Below are 16,747 nucleotides of genomic sequence, written 5' to 3' on the forward strand. Positions count from 1 at the left end.
TAATTTGTTAGATATTACTGCACTGCCGGAGCTAGAAGCACAAGGATTTCGCTACACCCGCAATAACATCTGCTAACCTAATCACGTATATGTGACCAATAAAATCAAATGTGGTATTGTTTATTATTGGGTTACAGCCTCCACTTCAGCCAGGAGAGGGCGGTTGAGTGTGCAGTATATACTGTAGCATGTGCTCACCGGTTCTGCTGTTTCCTCTGCTCAGCCAGCTCATGCAGCCTGCGTAGCCGCTTCTCCTGCTTCTTCCCACCCTTCCGTGAGCGTGATGACACATTTCTCGCAAACTCCCTCTGCTTCAGCTCCTTAAGCCGCTGCAGCAGCACACCAAGGGCAGGATGGCGGGAGAGTGGGGGGAGAAAGACAGATTGGGTCAGATGGAGAAGAAGAGGGATGAAGGAGGGAGAAAAAAAAGAGGGAGGGGGGAAAAAGAGGGATGAGGGAGAGAAAGAGAGCAGTTAAGGATTCCTGCATCCACAGTAAGGGCAATGGTGCAGCAACATCATTCAACAAGACCATTTTATATCTGCAAAGCCCTCTCCACTGAGACAGGCTCCTTACACTTGTTTCTGAAGTGTCTGGGATTTAAGGCTCTGGTTCTCTAAGCTCGTGTACACGGTGACAGTCTAACCAGTGAGTGTAGGGGTGTAGCAGCGTGGGGGTAAGCGGAGGTCCTCCTCACCTGCTTATGAGCGTGGTCATACGAGTTGATGTGGTTGTCAAACTCTTGGTGCTTCTGGTACTGTTTCTCACACAGCTCACAGTAAAAGTTGGCCCTCAGGTCTTCCAGGGCTTTAGCAATGGCCTTCTCCTTTTCCACCTGGTCCTATTGGTGGGGTTAAGGAGGGCGGGGGGGGTGGACACAGGAGACGTGAGTGACATTGATACAGATTAGAGATGGAAAGATGAAATAAGATCAAAGCCAGTATAATCTGGTCTTTATTCTCCTATCATAGGGCTTGGTACTGGTTGAGTAATCCACAGGAAACTATGGTTGTTTACCATTGAGGTTAAAAGTTCAATAACTGAAAGAAATCAATCACATAAGGTAAGGTACAAGGATTGTGCTTGCAGTTTTTATACAGTGCATTCATAAAGTATTCAGACCCCTTCCCTTTTTCTAAAATGTGTTACATTATAGTCTTATTCTAAAATTGATTAAATAATTGTTTTCCCTTCAATCTACACACAATACCCCATAATGTTTTTTTTTTTTTTTGCACATGAATTAAAAACAGAAATACCTTATTTACAAAAATATCCTTGAGCTGTTTCTACAACTTGGAGTCAACCTGTGGTAAATTCAATTGATTGGACATGATTTGGAAAACTATATCAGATCCCACAGTTGACAGTGCATGAGGTCTAAGCTAGATCTGGGGGAGAGTTCCAAAAAATGTCTGCAGCGTTGACGGTCCCTTAGAGAAACAGTGATCGCCATCATTCTTAAATGGAAGAAATTTGAAACCACCAAGACTCTTCCTAGAGTCAATAAATTGAAGGGGCAGCAGTTAGCCTAGTGGTTAGAGTGTTGGGCCAGTAAGTGAAAGGTTGCTGGATCGAATCCCCGAGCTGACGAGGTAAAAATCTGTTGTTCTGCCCGAGCAAGGCAGTTTAACCCACTGTTCCCCAGATGCCGACGATGTGGATGTCGATTATGGCAGCCCCCCGCACCTCTCTGATTGAGGTGTTGGGTGAAATGCGGTAGACACATTTCAGTTGAATGCGTTCAGTTGTTCAAGATTCTCTGGTCTGATGAAACCAAGATTGAACTTTTGGCCTGAAAGCCAATCGTCACGTCTGGAAGAAACCTGGCAGCATCAATCTGTGGGGATGTTTTTCAGCAGCAGGAGGGATCGAGGGGAAGGTTAACAGAACAAGGTGCAGAACGAAGTTTCTGGAGCAGGAGCACTCAGGACCTCAGACTGAGGCAAAGGTTCACCTTCCATCAGGACAGTGAGCCTAAGCACACAGCCAAGACAACGCTCCCCATTCAACCTGACAGAGCTTGAGAGGATCTGCAGAGAAGAATGGGAGAAACTCCCCAAATACAGGTGTGCCAAGCTTGTAGCATCATACCCAAGAAGACTTGAGGCTGTAATCGCTGCCAAAGGTGCTTCAACAAAGTACTGAGTAAAGGGTCTGAAATAAATGTGATATCAGTTACATTTGTCCTGAATTTGCAAACATTTCTAAAAACCTGTTTATGCTTGTATTTAGGGGGTATTGTGTGTAGATTGATGAGGGACATAAAAAAAATACAAAAATTGAATAAGGGTGTAACATAACAAAATGAGGAAAAAGCCAAGGGGTCTGAATACTTTCCAAATGCACTGGCATATGCCATTTCCGCAGATATACTGGTAACCCGCTAAAATAAATGATTTGGCACATGCATGACAGTATAAGTGTTCCATCGACTGAGCGTCTGTCAGTCTGTCTCATATATTCAGAATCTCACACCAGCACAGACAGCAACTCCTCACATGAACTCATCCAATTTTCTCCACAAGAAAGAAGCGCGAGGGAGTGGGAGATGAGGAACAGGAGACGCTCTATGATTCTCCAAGGCCGATTTTATTGCATCGACACAGAACGGCAGCAGAATCTTAACAAGACAGGGCTATGAGTCACTGGCACAGGAGAAAAGCAAGAAGGTATGCAAATGCAGGAAACGGGGTCACCTTGAAGCGAGTGAACGACTGCTAGTGAGAGATTGTTGAAACGAGGACCTTGAGAAGAGAGACGTATGTATGGCTGGATTGAGTTAGCTAGTAAGGAGAGTCTCTCACCTTGTATTTCTGCTGTAATTCCTCTGTGACTTCCTTCTCCACCTCCAGCACTTTCCTCTTCTCTGTAGCATCTTCGGCAACGTCCAACTACACACACACAGGGTATATGTAAGTTAATAAACTCGCTATGAACAAACTAAAAACAGCACTCACAAATACACAGACCCATTTTACACAGTGCATGTCGTAGGATACAAAATGTAGAATATGGATATTTTGCAAGCCACTGACAGTGTCTTACCTCCATCTCCATGCGTCCCATCCCCATGACATCATATTTGAGGATGATGGGCACAGGGTCGGTGCGTCCTGGGGGGAGAGAGACAGAGAGAGGGGGAGGTGAGGCTCTGACACTGGGACGGGGGGACAGCTCGGGGACAACCTGCTTTTAGAGCACAGGGTGCTGGGGTTAGAGAATATTGCCTTGAAGTGCAAAGAGACCAGAAAAGCTACAGTGAACCAAACACCAGCCATTCTCACAGCTTACCATAGCCACCAGGCACAGCACAGCTTAAGTACCCTGACTTCTTCTCAGCTGGGTTCTCTTTTCTAGAAAGATCCTAGTTCTGAAAGGTAACCAGCAGAGGCCACATGAGCAGTTCAGAGACGTCCATTTGGATAAGGGAGGGGGAGAGGACAAGGAAACGGAGGGATAAAGTATACTGGAGAAAAACACAGTGGCAAGGACAGGGTTTAAGCCTGTATCTGTCGCAGTATCTCTGTGTCTCCCTCCAGTCTCAAACTGCTGAGCGTAGCCTCTCTCTCCCCTCCCTCCTCCAGTACTGCAGTCCTGTTCAACAAGAACGCCAAGTTTACCAAGGACAATACTGCCGGAGGGGCTGGCTGACGCAGCTGCTACAGATTACCGAGCAGAACACCACTGCGACAACATAGTACAGCCTCCCCATCACCCGGCTCTGAACTGCCCAGTGACTGACCTACCCTCCACAACACCCTGTACTGTCCCATAGGAGACCCAGCCTCTGCTCCCCCTCTACCCCAGGCTCTCATCATGGCCCTGGCCTAACAGGCTCTCCCCCTCTTTCCCTCAGTCTACTTAAGCCATGTTACGTAAGCTGTGAAAAGAGCTAGATCAGAAGGAAATTAACTTCAGAAAAATAAATGAACCAAACAAAAACAACCAGAAAACAGAATGAAACAGAAAAAGATCAAAACTATGTTGGAGATTTGACACGTAATTGCTTAATCCACTCATAATCAGCCAAACGAAGCAGAGAGAGAGAGAGAAAATAAAGGACAAGCACTCAACTACAGCAGAGTGAGGTCACAGGCCAGGAATCGCCATGGTGACATTGCAGGGGAGGGGATACTTACCTGAGAAAATAGGGTATGGGGTGGGGTTGGACAGACAGGGGTTCTCGAAACAAAAAAGGCACAAAACAGAATTTGGACTAGTCTGCTGCAGCAGTGGCTGTTGGTTGGCAGCCAGGTACACAGTAAATCAGATAAGAGTCCAATCAGCACTTCAGTTTGGTTTCAGTTTATATTTTTTTCTCTCCGTACTCAAGATTACGTTATTATCCTCTTGATCGATTTTAGACTCAGTTTATACCCTTGGGCAAGAGTGATTATGAACATTTTAAAAGATGCTTGTCTGTAGTTAATAGGGCTAGGAATTAACAAATCCACAATCGGATACAAATAATGACTATTATTACCACGTAGCACAACTTATTAGCCATATTAAACTGGGTGGTTCGAGCCCTGAATGCTGATTGGCTGAAAGCTGTGGTTATCAGACCTTATACCACGGGTGTGACAAACAAATTATTTTTACTGCTCTAATTACATTGGTAACCAGTTTATAATAGCAATGAGGCACCTCGGGGGGTTGTGATATATGGCCAATATATCACAGCCAACAGCTGTATCTGGGAACGCTGTGTTGCGTCGTAACTAAGAACAGCCCTTAGCCGTGGTATATTGACCATATACCACACCCCCTTGTACCTTATTGCTTCATTCTAATCCACATGCCCCCCTACTTCACTAGTGAGGAGGATAGACTGTTTGGTTTGCATCTTAAATCATGTGATAATTAATAATGTAGGGGCTGTTCTATTGCAATGGAAGCCAGCGTGATAATCAGCATTGGCATAATAGGGCAGCAGCATAGGCTTACATACCTAATGTATTCATTAGTGTCAGAATACAGATGTGAGACTAATTAATTCCTAGCCCATGGGGCAAAAAAACCCAACAAATGTAATTTGAATCCTCTCTGTTAACATCTGTCTGTTCTCTGAATTGTTCTTGTATCATTGTTATGGTCACAGCCCAATGGTATAATCCTAATTCTTAAATTATAGCCGCATGTGGATCAAATAAGGGCCTGTCTGGACTCCAAACCCCACTACAGTGTCTGTCTGCCGGTTGGACACATTAAGGCAGGGTGGAGGGTGTGACGCAATTACCAAATTGAGCTCCGTACCGCATCGCCGTGTGCCCCTCATAATTTTGTAATAAGGTTGAAGGCTCCGAATAGACATGATTGATTGACAGTAGGTGGGAGGTCCTGTATAAAAACAAACTCACTTCCTTGACAACAGCTCTGCGCTGCTCCCCGAAGCGTAACAAGTACGAATGTCCTGACTTGCGCAGAGGCCGTATCACCATAAATGCTGCACGGTCAATGCAGACGTCCAAATAACAATGCAGCGCCTTTCGCACTAGGCGATCCGGAGCCTGCTGGTTCTCTGTTCTACCTGATAAGTAATTGCACCCAGGTCTAAATCAGTCCCTAATTAGAGGGGAACAACTAAAAGAACACAGTGGAACTAGCTTCGAGGTCCAGAGTTGAGTTTGATGGACCTAGACTATTAGAGTGGATATTGAGCAGTCCAACCACAAGGGGGACTGTTTGAGACCAGCCCACGGACAGACAGACAGACAGGCCACTGCAGTAAAGCTCTCCACCAATTGACCAGTTCACTGAGAACCCGGGGGAGAAGTCACAATCCAGGCACCTAATCATTATGAAATACGATTTTTTACAATTACAGGAGATGTCCCCAACTATAACCATCTTTAAAAACACAGTGACAATACCTTCAGCATTACCCATTCCAGTGGACAACCAAGGGACCGGACAAAAAAAAGTGTGCATCTAAATCACAGTGTGAATCACAAGGTAAAAAATGTAAAAAAAAATAAAAACTGAAAACAAACAAAATGAGAATGTTTCTAAGAGTAATGTAGATGTATATATATGATAATATACACGCAGCAGAATGAGTACTAATACTGAGAGAGAATTGAAAGCCTATGTAGCATTGGTGCTCTGATGACGGGAAAACAACAAATGAAAGAAATGGGAGGAAAAAAAACAACAAAATAAAAACAATTCAATCGGGGGGAAAAATAACATTTACCACTAAGTTTACCATCAGCACAACATGGGCAGGATCAAATCGCTGTAAAAAAGAAACACCAATTGGTTAAGCAGGAAGATTCGAGGCACATAGAGAAGGGTGGATGGGGTGGGGATGGGAGTTGGGGGGGGGGGGGGGGGGGGGGGGAATTAAAGCCCTCCTCTCCTTTCTTCACTCTTGGCCCTCTGGATGCTTACAGGGATCTCCTCTCACCACCACACTCTCTCACCCACCATCCCAGTCCCCAGTCCTGGCTCTTACTACCCCAATATCCCATGGGTGCCTGGACCCCCTGTTCCTCTCTCCTGTACACCCCAAATCTGTGGTAAGTAACTCCCAAGACCCCTCACTCTTCCTTCACCCTACCCCAAAGAATGACAGCTAGAGCCAGCAGCTGGCTTCAATAACATCCCCATCAGATAAGAGCTCTGGGGGAGTTGAGTTGGACTCTGTTCTTCAGGGTAGGGGATGATTGTTTAAACAGCTGAATCTGAGGACAGATCCACTTGGAACAGGAGAACAGGGTGAAGCTCCCTGTCCGGCTGTCCTACAGATCATGCTTTAAATGTTGTGTGTTAAAATATCTATCGCATCTGGTACAGTAAAGAGGAACGACCATGCCTCATTTGATACGAGCATGCAACCAATCAGCTGACAACAGAACACCACTCGACACACAGCCACCATTCTCCCCTCTGTCAGCCGCACAGACAGATGTTTGTCTTGTCAGCCTGGTTAGCCTAGATTCCCCCAAATCCCCTCACTGTCCCACTGTCAGCAAGCTCAGTTTGGGACATGCTTACCCCAGGACGATGAACATAGACAGAAAGGTACCTGAAAAAGGGGGCCACAGGGCTTTGAGCAGTGCTTAGGAGACTTGGTCTAGCACCGTAAGTGTGCAACAACAGGAAAATAACAGTCAAATGACTATTTAGAGTTGAATTTGAAGTTCCCCATGGAGCATATGAAGGGTCCTTTGAGTGTAGCATGTTGCCTATACAGAGCACTGCTTAAATCCCCAGATGACTGACACAGTCCAGGCAGGCAGGGTCGAACCTCTGGGACAGGCATGCTGTGCAGGGGGGAAGGCCAAAGGGAGAGGGCTGATGGGTGTGTGTGACGTTGGTAGACATGGGAGGGAGGGGCAGACACATTTTAGGTGCAGGAGGGGGGAGTGAGGTTTTCCCTGTAAGTTTTCCCTAGGGCCCCCGTCAGTGACTGACACACACAAATACACACGTCTCAGTCCCACATGACAACCGCACGCATACATACAGTACACACTCACTATACAGGTTTGAAGGTAGATACAGGCAGATGTGGGGGGGGGGCCTACTCTGCAAGCCATTCAAAAGACTGAGCCGTAGTCACAGCCAATCAGAACCCCCAACCATGGCAGCCACAGACACTCAAAAGGGAAAAAAAACAAATCTAAAGAGACTTGGAGTTGGTGATTCTACAGGATGTGATGCAATCTTTGGTTACTAGGATCTACCTTGATTTTAATTGGCTTTTGGTTGGGTTTTTCGTACTTGGAATCAAAGCACTGTAGGTACTTGTGAGCAGATTGTGAAAAGTGAAATAATAGTTTAGTGGTTTATAAAGCCAAGAGGAGGAAGCTGAGAGAGGCCAGTATTAGCCTACGTTGTAAAGGGCGGTGTTACATTGAGGTCAATTGTAGAGTGGGAGAAACACACACACATACAGAGGGAATCCAACAAACCTTACCTAAAAAAGGGGCAAAAAGAACAAAAGAAGAAATAAGAACAGAGTCAATACAGTGAAAACTCAAAGCACTGCTATCAAGTCAAACAAGCTTCTGTTCTGACAGGAGGGGAGAGAATGAGTATAATCCTGTATTATTATCATTAGAATATGATCCCACAGGTTCATTCTATAGTGATGTGTTGGCGTGATACGGTGATTGTGTTATAAGTCCACTCCGGAGTAAAGTAGATGACCATATTTGTCCACAGTTGTTGGGTTCAGACACAGGACCATTAATATCCAAAACAATTGGACATGCAGGCAGGCTAGCGCCACAGACAGACTCATCTACCCACAGGGCCACTGCTTACATGACACTGTACTGACACCATGCGAACAGCAACACAAGAGCTACACTCAACCAACTTAAACATTTTACATTTGAGTCATTTAGCAGACGCTCTCACCCAGAGCAATTAGGGTTAACTGCTTGCTCAAGGGCACAGATTGTCGGATCAGGGATTCGAACCAGAAACCGAAACGAACGCTCTTAACCAAAAGGCTACATGCCGCTTAGTACATAAACCGTAAACATTTACAGATTTTCACATCAAACACACAAATAGAACCCCCTTTATTCGCTAGATTACTGACAACCAGACAGCAGGTCCGGTTTTAAAATGCAAATTTAAAAACAAAACACCCTGTACTGTCTGCCTGTCTCAATCCCGTTATAAACGCATCAGAGTCATGGGTCACCGCAGTGCTTTCACACACTCAGACAGGTAGTTCCCAATGTGCCCTGTAGGAGGCAGTGTCCTGGACTGTAGGGCCTCTGGCTGGTAACTGGTGACAGAGAAGTGGACTGAAAGCCCTACATGTCCATGAACAGAGGAGAGGAGAGAGAGAGCAGAAATACCAGGAACCCCTGCCAACCTCCTTACAACCAGTCCCTGGCATGAGCCTCACCTTTAAAACAGGCAACATTTCAATCCACCATTCCTCATGGGACAGCGTCGAGACCCTCAGCAAGCAAGACGCAACGGCTGTGTTCTCTTCAAGGCCAGAGACGACGAGTCGTTAACACAAGTGTAGCAACGTCTTCAAAAAGCTCCTTAGCATACGAGAGCGTTGTTGGTATTACATTTGCCGTGGCTGCTGTGTGTGTGTGTGGCATTCCTCTGTGTGACTGTTGTGTTTAGCACAGTGCTGCCAAATGGGAGGGTGGGACAGATCCCCAGCTAGATGAGCCATGGCTAAACACTACAGACAGAAAAGCAGACACTTAAAGAATGCAGTGTACCCTGTGCTACGTACACTACCCCGCCTCCCTTAAAACAAATAGCCAGCTGACCTGACTGACCCAGGTCTTAACTCAGTGCAGATCCTTATGTTGCACCGGAGGCTACTACTGCAGGGAGGCTGGTAGTCTACATTTGCATAAGCATCATTGTAACGGCATCCTCCTCTAAAAGCAAGTATAAAAACAAGGTTCTCTAACACGGGCCTATTTATCCACAGTAAGACGTTAAGCTGTAGCATTCGACACATTGTTACAATCACCTGCTCAGGGTGTCAGACTGAACAAGAGGACAAGTCCCCAGTAGTGTACGGTTTTGAGAGGGAGAAGGCATCCAGGCACTGCGTCCCGGTTGAAAACAAGACAGTGTGTTAGGAGATAGAGAACGAGCAGACTGGGATGTTTCCCATTAGCATGTTGTAATGCAGCCCAGATGCTTCCTGCTGGGAGGGTAGGGAAAGGCTGGTGTGACTAAGGGAACGGGGCTAGAGAGAGGAACGATGGAGGGATGAGAAAAGGCTGGGTGAAAGACGGGTCTGGGTTGTGTAGCTAGCTCTGGGCGGAAACAAATGAGAGTGAAAGGGGTTGGGTGAAGAGGTTAAGGCCCCTGGACTCGGCCCCATAAAGTAGACACACTCACTCTAAACCAATTCTCAATAGACTACACGGACCAACCAGCCTGCCAACTATGACATCATTCAAAGCTGAAGTAAAACAACACTACACAGGGCTCTACAGTGCGACCATTTTACTCGCATAGGCACCGAAATATTTTGTTGTGCGACCCTTTTCTAGCACCAGTGCACCTAGAAAAATGTAAGAGTCTAGCTTAATAACCTAAAATATTTTGCATTGTGCGCCAAAATGTATTCGCGTGCGCCTACATTTCACAATTTAGGCGCACACGTGCTCCTTGTAAAAAAGGCCAGCGTAGAGACTTGCTATTCATCACCCTCTATAGAGAGAGCAGAGGGGAAGGAGAGGGAGAGCCAGGGAGAAGTGAGACGGTGAGAGGGAGAGAAAGAGGACGGGTGCGAGTATGAGAGAGAGCGAGAGAGAGAGGGGAGGGGCAGAGAGTGAGTGAGCGAGGGAAGAGAATATAGCATAGCAGGCAGTTGAGTGGAGAGAAGCCAGGGCGCTGCACCACCAGGACCAAGCAAATGAGGCTGTGAGCTGAGCTGAACTAAAGAGCCCCCCCCCCCCCCCCCCCATCCCCATCCTGCACAGCTCCAGTCAATGCTGGGCCAGCCAATCCCTGCCTATAGAGGAAAAACAGCATGAACCACAGCCAACAGCTCTGCATCCTGCACCGAGTGCTGCTGCGTGAGGTTCTGAAGGCTGTTTTCAGACCAAGACAGTCCTACACACAGATACAGACATGAAAGCTTGTACTAGCACAGAAGTGCAGGCAGATAACATGTAAACACGTGTTTGGGCTGTCTAATGAAAGTTCACCAGGACATTACAGGCCTAAGGGAGGAGGAACTGCAGAGACAGACACTCTGTCTTGTCTTTCACTAGTAAACTCAGAGGTTTTTATGCTCAAACCCTTGCCAGCCAACTAAAAACACCATCAGACATGAGCTGTGGTCAATCAATACACACAAAATGCATCAATACAATTAATTCCAATAAGAAGTTAATAGTTAATTACCATGGAAACCCTGAAATAACAGATAATCAGTGTACCCCTTAAAGTAACCCATTAATCCTTCAACCAGATTAGCTTTAAATTCATTTAAATAAAGTGCCAGTTAACAGGGAGAGATCGATAACGGAAATGGAGGAAGTGAGATGAACAGTTTTTAAATCTAACCAACATATTGACTGAATTCCTTTGACTAAAGACTGGGGAGGGTAGAACACAAAGGCATGACATAGGCGATTATATTAGACTATACATAGCTAGATACAGACCACATCAGTTACAGTAACTCCACAATCTTCTACGAGCACATATCCAACCCTACAGCGGCTAGTATCACTGCACTAATCACCACAGCTATGAAGCCCAGACATTCTACAAATTGAGTTGAAATTCCAAACATGACACAGGTGTTCAAAGGCAAACACACACAGTGTGAAACTAACTTGACTCTTGATCAGTGGAACATCTGAGAAGCAGACCTGGACTCTGTCTGCTACACACTTCACAGTGGAACCAAGCTGGGTACACACAGGCATTCCACCATCAGAATATGTCTTTATTGGAGGAGAATGAACAGCAGCTCCCATTGGCTGAGGGCAGTGTGTCTCAAGGGAGCTTGTGAGCAATGAGCATCAGTGCGAGTGTGTGTGGGGTAGGCATGCATTCTACAACCCCTTAAAAAAATATTTTAACTCGGGCCCACTTTAGTCAAATCTGCTCTAGGCTAAATGCATCATGGGAAGGGAACAGCAGTGGCGCAAATAACAAACACTACCACCACCCTCCTCCTCCCTCCCGTCCTGTCCCAGGGTGCATTACACTATCCTTTCTACACCTAGTTCTGGCTAAGACCAGTGCAAGACCGACAGGGACAACTGTACCGGGGTCATGCACTAAATACTCTGATCCTTTCCATCTACCAGAAGAGGAAGAGAGAGATCAGAAAAAGCACAGAAAATAGAAAGGAAAAACAGTTGAAAAGAAACAAAACAAGTACAAAATAAAACCTGGAGAAAGGTGAGGCAAAGAGGAGGAGTACTGAGAGGAGTATTGAGAGGTATTAGCACACAATTGAGAAAGGAGTATGGAAAGAGAGAGAGAGAGAGAGAGAGAGAGAGGGGGCGAGGATGTCTTCTTACCCTGCATGGTTTTGCCCAGTCCTTGCCCCAGCTTCCAGCCATGTTTCTGAAGCAGCCGGTGCCCAATGTTATCCTGGCAGACAGAACAGAGGAGAAAAAGACCAAAAACATTCCAATAATAAGAAAAACTTTCCCCGTGGGCACGGGTCACAAACACATACAGGACTACTACCAAATCATCCCCACCTCCTACACCATGTGACATCAGTGTCTTCCAGCACAGGGGGAGGTGAAGAGGGAGGGAAGGAGGGAGTGTGTAATCTCTGTACTAACATCCTTATGGCCACTGAGGGGTAGAGAAGGAGCCTACCCTTACAGGAACTGATTAAAACCTCTAAAGCTTACAAACTGGGGATGAAGCGTCCCATGTTCTACTCGTTGTTGTAACACAGAGAATATCAGCTGACTGGGAGGAACGAGGGGAAGGAGGAAGAGGAGAAAGGAGACGGTAATATATGTATCACACGCTTATACATATATGAACCGCTATAGAGCGAGATCTATCGTACACAGACAAATGGAACAAAACAAGGTATGGAAATCTTGCGTTGACAGAAAGAGGACCAGAAACTCTCAAGCTTGTTGTGATTCCATAACCAAGACAGAGGGGAGCGCCACGAAAACTATGCAGCTGTCACGAGAGAAATACAGCGAGAGAGGGGGAAAGAAAGAGAGAGAGAGAGAGAGAGAAAGAGCTAAGAGGGCCTTGGGTTACCATTACAAGGCCCAGGGTTGAGAGTGTGTATGACTGTGTAGGAGAGAGGAAGACATCAGGTGCGTGACTGAGACTGTTATAACGCTATGGGACGGCAGTAAAACAAAAGTGAAATGCAAGACTGTCGCACCATTACAAACTACAGTACATCATCAAGCACAAAGAAAACAGAAACAATGAGATTTGTATAAAAAAAAAATTAAAAAAAGAGGTTGCGTTTCAGTTGTGATTATAACTATTCCAAGCTTTTCTACTACCATTCACCAGGGTGCTGAAATCTACCAAAAACATACAAACCAACCCAAAAAGTATATTTATAATCACAAAGAGAGTAGATGTTAAATTTCACAAACTGAAAACCAAGTGGGAGGGATTGAAACCAAACAGTAAAACTGCATGCAGCTTTTTGTTGAAGAGTTGAACAAAAAGAGACGGTGTTAGTACTGGACTGTATATGATGATGCATATACAGAAGGGCAGGGTCAACAGAAGGCCAACGGACCAATGGTGTTAGTCTGAGATGGGCTCAAGCACAGAGGTGATGGTTGGACAGGGTCATAGTAGATTGTCTTGACAGACAGAGGGCCGTGGAAGTGGATGGAGCTGTAAGAGTGGTGGTGGGGTGGGGCAGTATGGGTTAGTGCATGTGGAAGGGGTAGTGGTTGTCACACACAGAACATGCTGCATCTCCGCCCGTCTGCTTTTGTCCAAGAGATGGATTTTTGTCAATTTTATCAAGTCCCTGTGGTATTTCTACCCAAACTAGTGCCCCCCATCTGTATAACTAAGTGAACGCTCCCAGCTTGCTTATCGTTAACTAAAATATCATTACCTAATTGGCTTGTTTTAAGCGAGACACCTAAAAAACTGTTGAAATGGCAACTCCCCTCCAAAGCCACTGATAATCTCCCTCATATACAGTATTTGTTGTAGGGCCTTGCTGATAAAATACACAAATATTTGTTTTCCTACCTTACCCCAGGGAAAAGTTGAACTGCACCACTTCCTAGCTCTGTTTGGTTGTGTTTTTCCCCTCGTCTAATTCCAGACAGGAAGACCCAGTAGAACAGAGCCTGGGAATGGGGGATATATGAGCTGTATCTGTGTGCCGGTCAGATCTTCCGCTCCAAGCACAGATAAGAGAGGAATTCATACTGGGCCTCATATGCTGGTGAGAGGGATCGCATGTGTACTTCTAATAACTGGAGCTATACATCACCTAGCATGGTGTCACCATATAAACATGTTCATGCTGGTTGCTAGACACATCAAGTCAGAGCAGTTATAAATAAAAGAGGGGCTGGAGGACTACAACTCCCATGATCCTCTGCAGCCTCGTCTCTCTGCACTGCAGATGGTGCTGCAGTGGGCTCCTCCCTGCTCCCATTGACAAAGAGATACTGGGGATGCTTTCAGTTTTCACCGCAGTAGGATGGTGCTGTAGCTGCCTGCAACAACCCACACAGAAACACAAGCACCGGCTGAGGAGAGTAGTAGTTGATCTAATAGCACCTTTCAGGGGTTATGTAGGTTGGTGGGGGGGAATCAAATGTAAGCCAATAGTCTGTAACCCTCCCCCAAAATAACTCTAGCTGCGTCTGTAAATCAGAATGAGGAAAACCAGGTGGGGCTGGTGAGGGGGAGAAACTTCAGTCCAAAACGGCTGAGACTGATCGATGAGCCAATCAGAATGGACTGAGCAGAGTGTGAGGGCGGAGATGAGGCGCAGGCTGTGTGCTGAACAACAGATGAATGAATGCACTAAATGAAGAAGAAAACAGACAGACGGACGAGGAAAAGCAACGACGGCGAGTTCCAACAGCAGTGCAAGTGGAGTGAAGGCATTTCCATACGAACCTGGCTTTAAAATACTGGGCTGTCAAAAGAACAGTCACACGTGACACAATGTAAGAAACCGGCCAGTCACTAACTCTTTCAACTGCAATTTGTTCTCTAGCTTTTTCTTATTAAAAAAAGCTAAAATCTTTATTTTGCCCTAATAAAATGTATAAAACACTGTACACAAAACAGAAATGTGGTAACTAGGCATGTCAATAAACTAACTGCTTTAATGATTACTGTTAATATAGGAGAAATAAAAAGAAAATGTTATCCAAACAAGAGAAATCCACACCGAGTGTTGGTAGGGAGGGTAATGTGCATTGTGCTGTCATTGACACAGTGCATGGGAGGGGGGGGGGGGGGGGGGGTGGGGGGGGGAGGGAGGGTAAAACCAAATAGATAGGGGTAAAGGAAGGAAGAGGTATACAGGGGGCACCATACCAGGAACCTCGGCGTGTGTGCGTCTTCAAACCTTGTGATGCTGACGGTGTAATTTTCTGTGTGTGTGTGTGCAGTAGACGCTGGCTGTGTGTGAGCCTCACACTGGAGGTTCAGAAGCCCCTTGCATTATACGGGAGGTTTTTAAAATGGGGATTACTGCACCATCACTGTCTGAGGCCTTAACCCACAGAACAGACAACACGCTAATCCACTTAACCAGAAAATAATGTCAGAAAAAAGATCAACCAAAACTTGGGTCATATTTAATATGATTATCTCTGTGAGATTTCAGAGAGAGAGAGCGAGACACTAGTAACTATGTGACAGTACAAAACAGAGGGTCGCAGTCAGGCGTCACCCGCTCTCGTCCCCTTGTGGAATGTGTGTTTTTACAGGAGTCTGGTGGAGCCTGGTCTGTTGGACAGAGCAGGGGGGCAGCTCTCCTCTCCTCTTCCTTGTAAAGCTCTTTTTCCAGCTCCGCTGTCCTTGGCGCTCTGTCTGTCTGCCTTGCACGCTCACATTCCTCCCTGCTGAGGCTCAGATTGGTGTGACTAAATGGAAACAACGGTCCCTGCATGGGCCTCAAGGGACTCAGGCCAAATAGAACAGACACCTTCCAACCAAGGCCCTGCCCTCTTAGCACCACCATATTGGAGCAGTTGTTACCTAACCTTGGGTCTGTTCAGTTGACCTTGAGGAGCTGTGACTTAACCGGTGGACAGACTTGGTCAGGACCATTGGATCGTTGACCATCAATGACCTTAAAAACATCTAACTGACCTCGTCAGTCTGCCTCCTGCAGTGTGGGAGCGGCTGCTAAATAGAGATGGAGCCCTAGGCGGGGTCAGGGTTGGAAAGGGGACGAGTGACTGACGGCAGACGACCTTTCCCTTGGTAATCTTCCAGGCTGGGAGGCGGTGGGAGTGTAACACTCACACGGCATGGAGCAGAGGAAAGATACAGCTGGTGCCTGAGCAACAGCACAGTAGTCTGTGTGTATAATTGTGTGTGTTCGTCCAGGCTCTGTGTGTGTGCGCGCACGAGAGTGTGTATGTGTGGGCGGGCGGGCGAGCAATGTTGTCGTGCGTGTGGGTGGCAGTGAAAAGAAAAAACACCTATACAAGGTTGATCATTTCAAAGACACCTACAGCTCTGTTGATACATGGATGTGAACAACAACATGGCCTTTAAGCAGTTGGTACACCGTCACAGTCTGTCAGACCCACCTCATGTTGATGATGTCAGCACCTGGACCCAAAACAGAGACACCAAACGGCTGTTAGCACCCGTGATAACATACTGAGGGTGGGCTGGGGTCAGTGTGTTACTGTAGTCGAACTGCACCCTGAGAGGGTGATGTATGACCTTTGACCTGTCATAAATCCCTGGGCATGTACGTTTCCTTCTAATCTGACTGAGGTTTGACTCTGAATATTGTTTTTCAGTGGTGCTGTGATGTAGCTGACCCTGGTCAGTAGCCAAAGGTAAAAGGCCGGAGGACATCACGTTAAATGGCACGGTGTGAAATCAATCTTCTCTCTCAAGTTTGAGGCCAGAAGAGCTTGTGCACAGGTGTTTTTTTTAAATAGAGTTTGCTCTTGTGTGTGTGAACGCTTGTGTATGTGTGTCTGAGGCTGCCCACTGCATCTCTCTTTCAGGGCCAGGGATTTGGAGGAGGGAACAGGGGTAGGGGACATTGGAGAAATGGGGGAGGGGAAAAGGTGTTATGATTAGGACAGAGTAAGAGAGCTAGTAC

General features: G+C 46.3%; 1 protein-coding gene across 12 annotated transcripts in view; it reads right to left on the reverse strand.

Annotated features, from left to right (window-relative positions):
• The window catches only part of LOC115198265 (G patch domain-containing protein 8), a 39,124-nt gene that overhangs the window by 5,766 nt on the left and 16,611 nt on the right, over positions 1-16,747 (reverse strand). For 3 of the 12 annotated variants that reach the window (XM_029760164.1, XM_029760181.1, XM_029760172.1), the window contains 6 exons: positions 14,566-14,584; positions 11,994-12,066; positions 3,049-3,116; positions 2,808-2,894; positions 698-841; positions 199-329 (listed from right to left, as the gene is read on the reverse strand). In XM_029760164.1, the coding sequence (XP_029616024.1) occupies positions 199-329; positions 698-841; positions 2,808-2,894; positions 3,049-3,116; positions 11,994-12,000 (437 nt within the window). In that variant the 5' untranslated portion in view covers positions 12,001-12,066; positions 14,566-14,584. Of the gene's footprint in view, positions 1-198; positions 330-697; positions 842-2,807; positions 2,895-3,048; positions 3,117-6,199; positions 6,242-11,993; positions 14,887-16,747 lie in introns of those variants that run through there. The other 9 variants (XM_029760117.1, XM_029760136.1, XM_029760126.1 and 6 more) reach the window with 7 other exon arrangements.

This window comes from Salmo trutta, chromosome 1 (genome assembly GCF_901001165.1).
Source record: "Salmo trutta chromosome 1, fSalTru1.1, whole genome shotgun sequence".
Classification (NCBI taxonomy): domain Eukaryota; kingdom Metazoa; phylum Chordata; class Actinopteri; order Salmoniformes; family Salmonidae; genus Salmo; species Salmo trutta.